The sequence below is a fragment of the Mizuhopecten yessoensis genome, unplaced genomic scaffold (genome assembly GCF_002113885.1).
Source record: "Mizuhopecten yessoensis strain PY_sf001 unplaced genomic scaffold, ASM211388v2 scaffold3311, whole genome shotgun sequence".
Taxonomy (NCBI): Eukaryota; Metazoa; Mollusca; class Bivalvia; order Pectinida; family Pectinidae; genus Mizuhopecten; species Mizuhopecten yessoensis.
Genome location: NW_018404981.1, coordinates 434,796 through 441,099, shown reverse-complemented (window position 1 = coordinate 441,099; position 6,304 = coordinate 434,796). Strand labels below are relative to the sequence as shown.

The 6,304-nt window shown below is 35.4% G+C and overlaps 1 protein-coding gene across 2 annotated transcripts in view; it reads right to left on the bottom strand.

The window, feature by feature from the left end:
- Window positions 1–2,806: 2,806 nt before the first annotated feature.
- LOC110447332 (poly(ADP-ribose) glycohydrolase ARH3-like) overlaps window positions 2,807–6,304 on the bottom strand; it is a 19,420-nt gene continuing 15,922 nt past the window's right edge. For both annotated transcript variants that reach the window (XM_021492948.1, XM_021492949.1), the window contains exon 7: window positions 2,807–5,742. In XM_021492948.1, coding sequence (XP_021348623.1) covers window positions 5,479–5,742 — 264 coding nt within the window. In that variant the 3' untranslated portion in view covers window positions 2,807–5,478. The remainder of the gene's footprint in view (window positions 5,743–6,304) is intronic.

Below are 6,304 nucleotides of genomic sequence, written 5' to 3'. Positions count from 1 at the left end.
ATTGAATTTACCGATATCACGTATCGAAGTTGAAATTTCGGTTTATCGTGCCAAGTTAAACAAAGCGGCTGGTATTGACAACATACAGAGCCATGTCCTCAGAAACCCAGCTTGTATAATGACCTCTTACATACTATCATTGTTAATTGTTTTTATTATGGTAGAATTCCGGATAAGTGGACTCAAAGTATTATTAACCCTATTCTGAAAGCAGGGAAGGATCCACTAGATCCAATTACATGTAGTTATAGAGGAATTGCACTTATATAAATCCCATGTCAACTTTATGCCGATGTTTTAAATCATCGGTTATCAAAACGGTTAGAAACAAATAAATTACTTGCAGATGAACAGATCGGGTTTAGAAAGAACAGAAGTTGTTTAGACTACCAGTATATATTGTACTCTGTTTTGAATAACAGAAAAATCAAGAAAAAATCAACTATTGTATGTTTTGTTGATATGATGAAAGCGTTTGATTGTGTGAACGGAGATCTTTTATGGGCTTAGCTAGAACATTTTGTTAAAAATGGACGTTTTTTAAAATGCTATCAAATCATTATATTTTAACTATGAATGTAGGATTAGAATAAATCGTGTTTGAACGCCACCCATGGATATGAAGTTAGGTCTAAAACAAGGTTGTAATGCTTCACCAACATTTTTTTCTATGTGCATAAATGATTCAGCAAAAGATATTAATGGTTTGAAATGTGGTATTGATATTGACTCATGTATTCTCTCCATACCTCTGTGCGCTGATGACATTGCACTCATTGCCACTGATGAAAATCCTATGCAACGGATTCTTTTAGGTTTTAAATAAATGGTGTAAAAAGGGGAAGATCGAAGTTTATCAAGACAAAACTAACATAGTCCATTTTAGAAATAATTTCACCCCTATTACTGATTATAAATTTTCATGTGGTGACATAACTGTCGCCTTAAATAGCAAATATAAGTACTTAGGCCTCTGGTTTTAGGAACATTTAGTTTTGCATTTTGCTGTCAGAGAACTCTAAAAATCTGCTAGAAGAGCATTTACAACGTCGTATTTAAAATATGCACATGCCGGTGAAATGTCATATGAAGTTTTTAACAAGCTATATATAACTCTAATTGAGCCGGTACTTTTTATGGATGTGGATTATGGAATAGAAATAAATACCGAGAGGTTTCTGTCATACTACACAAGGCAAGTAGATATTTTCTAGGAGCCTCCCGTCGAGCAAGTAACTTAGCACACAGAGGTGATATGGGATGGCACTCTTGCAATGTAAGTCCAGTTTTAGAAACGATACGTTTATTTTTAAGAATTCGGTATTGTGATGATAACAGTATCATGAAAAAAGTGTATCTACATGATCCTTAAGTCTGAAAAAATCTTGGGATTCTAGAATTTTGAAAATAATTAATGACAAAAATTTGAATAAAATTGTAAACTCAACGTTTTCTATTAAACACAAGATTAGACGAGTGAAAGAAAACTAATCATTTTGAGGTGCTGATGAATGGTACGAGTCTATATGGAATGATAGTGGTAATATAAATGGTAACAAGTTGAGAACTTACAGAACTTTTAAATCAAATTTGATACCGGTTCATATGTCAAGCTCGTTAGACAAAAGAGCAAACGAAGAGTATTTTTTAATTTTAGATGTGGCTCTCTACCTCTAGCAGTGGAAACTGGCAGATACGCCAAACCTGTGATTCCACTAGAGGCACTAGAGGAACGCTTGTGTAAGATATGTACAAATGTAAATAACTGTATAGAGGATGAATTACACTTTTTGATTGACTGTAATGTATATAATGACATCAGATCATCCGTATTTAATGTAGCAGATAATATAAGAAATGATATTGCAAGTCTTAATAACACAGACAAATTTTAATTTGATAATGTCTTCCGAGGAATTACAAATTTCACTTGCAAAATGTACAGAAGACGTAGCAGTATATGTGATTGATCATAATTGTAAACAGTGTCTTGTAAGCCACTTTCGGCTGAATATCACATACAATTACATTTTCTGTTTATGCATTTGTTAATTATGATACCAGGGGTCAATCAGAAACTTTTTTATATGAAAATTGTCTTCCGTTTAAATTATAATTAGCTACTAGATAGTGTGAATTTAACAGACCTCGCTGGTAGGGGCTCCCCAGCCCTTGTAAACCTAAACTTCACTACTAGGTAGAACTAGGAAAGTATGTCTATATCATATTCATTTCGTTTTTCACTATTGTTATTATTTTTTTAAAGACATGTTTAAATGCAGTAAATGTAAAAGAAACCTTTTATTTATTATGGTATATAATGATATATAAGTACAAAATCCAGAGAGCTTGTTAGGTAGGGGCTGTCCCAATCACCTTCTCTCTGGATTGGAACCTGTGATAGTTTGTTTTTATTTATTAATAAATTACGTATTATAACTGTTCTTAAAAAAAAAAATATGATATAATGTCTATTTATTTTTGCATTAAGATGATTGATCTCTGCTATGAAACTATATGTTTTTATACTGTGTAATTATATAACTGTAAACACTGACAGGCTTTAAAGTCCGGCGTCTCTCCTTTGTAATCTTCAAAGGACAGGTATCAGCCTCGCGATTGGTCAGTATTTTCTACCCGAGACCAATCAAACAGCTATCTTCGTGCCTTCAATTTTGCTATGACATATTCCAGGGGGGTAGAGAGCGAACGTGAGCGTAACCCCTGGATATCGTGGATGGCATATGCCTGAACATCCTCGATACTCCAGTAATTACACTCACTTTCGCTCTCTACACCCCTGGAATATGTCATAGCAAAATCGAAGGCTCAGTGTGCACCAAATTGTGGATGAGACGAGAAAACTAGTTTGATCCTTTGATTTTCACCAAAGCAATTGCTCGGTCTCGTAACGGTAAAATTGAATGGCTTTAAGATTGGGAGTTTTTCCTCTCTAATCTTCAAAGAGCATGTATCAATCTAGCAATTAGGAAGTTTTTTGGCCCGAGACCGATCAAATGGCTTGCCGCGTGTGTAGTTTTGCTACGACATATTTAAGGTAGCCCGAGTTTCCTCTGGCCCTTACACCAGACTTACACATTTTGAAGAATGGATGTCTGGTAAAGACATGTATCTGTCAAAATGTGCAAGTCTAGTGTCAGGACCAGAGAAAACTCGGGCTTACTCCAGGTGTGCAGAGAGGGAAAGTGAGCGTAACCTATGTAGTATTGAAGATGATGCTGATGAAACAAATATAGAAACTAACTCAACTTTTATACAGGATTTATAACAAGTTAGCTTATGATTTCCTCAACCATCTCTGCCGCCTATTACTAGAGAAAACAACCGCTATGACATACGAAATAATGACTACAAGATTCATCTTTTTTTAATCTCTCTCATATCTTCAGTTAGAAAATCAAAGATAATTAAGTACGGTCGCTTACTTCAAAACATTGTTTTAATACCTGAAAATATCAATTAAACATCTGTTTTCATTGTTTTAATAAGGCCTTTATGATTTAATAGTTGTACTTCAAACTAATTAAACAATAAAACGTGGACTTGGGCGACAAATCAATGTCATTTAAAGAGCAGGATATCGCTGGCCATAAATAGGTGACAGGTCAGGATTTTGAAGTCTGCTATTATGATTAGTTTTAGCGGATCAATTGCATATATATTTAATTCGCTGGGCATCTAGCGATCGACATTTTCCATATTACAACTTAAGAATTAAGTCCCAAGAGGTAGGGTCGGACCTATAGATAATCCTGGTAGCATGCTTGTATTCGTCTATTCCTGCTGAACAATTGTTTACATGGTTATAGGGTGGGGAGCTTGACTGTTTCCATGGTATGACTCGGGGACCAAGTCCTCAGGGGAAGGCCCTTATTTTGTAGCATGGGTGTATTTCTCTCTTCATGCCTAACAATTGTATATATATGTGGTTATAGGATGGGGATATAAACCTTTGAAGGTATGACCAGGGACTTAGTCTCTAGGATCCTCTAAACCCTGTTGCCTATCCTGGTAGCACGATTGTCCTAGTCTCTTCATGTACAGCAATTGTATACAAGTATATGGTTATATGGTAGGAATCTCAGTCATTTAGGTGTTATTGTTCGTGAAGACTAAATAACCAAAATGACTATTTTTTGAGGTGCAGTCGCTCACCCAACCTCGAAAATCACAACCTCTATCTATATATACAACATTTGCTACCCTACTGATATTAAATGCTTAATTTGATAATAATATTTCAACCCCTTCTGAAGGCTAACACTAGAAATGTATGCTCTATTAAGGCCCTGCCCTTCAGCTACCTATAGCCATCCAATTACTTTTCAGAATTTTAGATTCTCAGATCCTAAGGATGTAACAGTAAATTTGGTTGAAATCTTATCAACCTTTCAGAAATAGTAAGGTTTTAAAGGAAAATGTCAATGACTGACAATTGCAACCGGATGAATGAACCACAAACATGGCACTGTGGCATGGGACCACAGTCCTAAAAGCATTAACATGACCACAACTTCCTGATCATTATGTATGTATCTGGCTGGAATCCTAATTGGGGTTTTAAGACGTACAGCTAGCTGTACAATAAAATTTCAGTATTTTACTGTATTTCAAATCCACATTTCAACTATTGTCTTTGACTCAATTTTGTCTTTAAGTATCAATAAAGACGATAATTAGAAGAAATAGTAGTAGTAGTAGTAGTAGTAGTAGTAGCAGTGGTAGTAGTAGTAATATAAGTGGTACAGGAGACACATAATCTTTATTTATAAAAACAATTGAGTCCAGTTGGCTCAATGACGCTCCAGATCACTAAGCTGTTCTTGAGTAGTAGTTTTTAAAGGAAAAGTTGACAGATGGATGACAAATGGACAAATGCAGTGTTAAGTTATGATAAACTGATACATTTTTCATCATTTCTATTATTTTTTCACCTTTCAAACAATGCATTTAAAAAAAATAACATGTCTGTGTGGTAGTTTTAGATGGAAACATTGAACTAGATCTGTCACCAGATAAACTGACCAATACCCCCAAACCTGTACCAAGAACTATAGAAATAGTTCTTACAAGAATGATTTTAAACAAATAGGCATAACTATATGTAGTATCAGTTTATCCATATACTCTCAAAGTAAGTGTTATGTGTACTAAGAATCATTCAGATCTATCTATACAATACATTAACAAAATTGAAAACAAATGAAAAAACAATCTTACTAATTATTACAAGTTATTCAAACAATTACAAAAGACATTCCTCAACAAATTCCTCTATGGAATTAGGGAATTGGAAAAAGATTAAATGCTATCTAATAATTTATTCTACACCAGGGTATAAAACTCTCAACACAGTAATCCAGCAGTGTCAACACATGATATACAAGACTATGATATATAGGATATTAAATGAGTTTCAATTTCATATAAGATTTATGAAAAGAGACCGAGAATTTTTCAATTTAGCGAGCCTCTTTCATAAATTTTAAACTTTGTGTCACTGCCGGGTGGCTGTGTGTTACTGGACTGTGACAGGTTGTAGAGCTGCTCTGCGTCCTCCAGGGCATCGTCGACCCCTTCACAACATAACTTCCAGTGTTCTGGTAATTGTTCCTCACCGTAACATGCCCCGGCGATGGCAGCTGCCATTGTTGCGATTGTGTCGGTATCTCCACCCAGAGATATTGCATACATTACTGTCTTCTCAAATAGGTTTCTGTTCTGTAGATCATAAAATGATACTTCAGTCGCATGACTTACAAAATGGTTATGTAACAGAAAATAACAAACAAAAGGCGAGGAATGTAACATATGACTGCCTGAATCCAAGATGGTGCTCTACCAGTTGGCTATCCGGTTACAAGACATTTCCTCAGTCTCAGCCCCACTGCTAAACCTACTCATCAATAAACCTTCCAAAAAGCCGTGTTTTTACCTTACACAATTATAATCATAATTATAATTTTACTCTTGTAATCACAATGTCTCACTCTAAATACTACACATTACAGCAATGTCTCCCCTTCAATTCCTCACTCGTAACATCAGTGCCCCCTCAATTCAACACTTATAACATAATTGCCCCTCCCCCCTCAATTCCACACTCGTAACATCAGTGCCCCGTCAATTCCACACTTGTAACATCAGTGACTCCCTCCTCAATTCTACACTTATACATCAGTGCCCCCTCAATTCTACACTTATACATCAGTGCCCCCATCAATTCGACATGTATAACATCAGTGCCCCCCCCCCACCCCCATCAATTAGACATGTATAACAT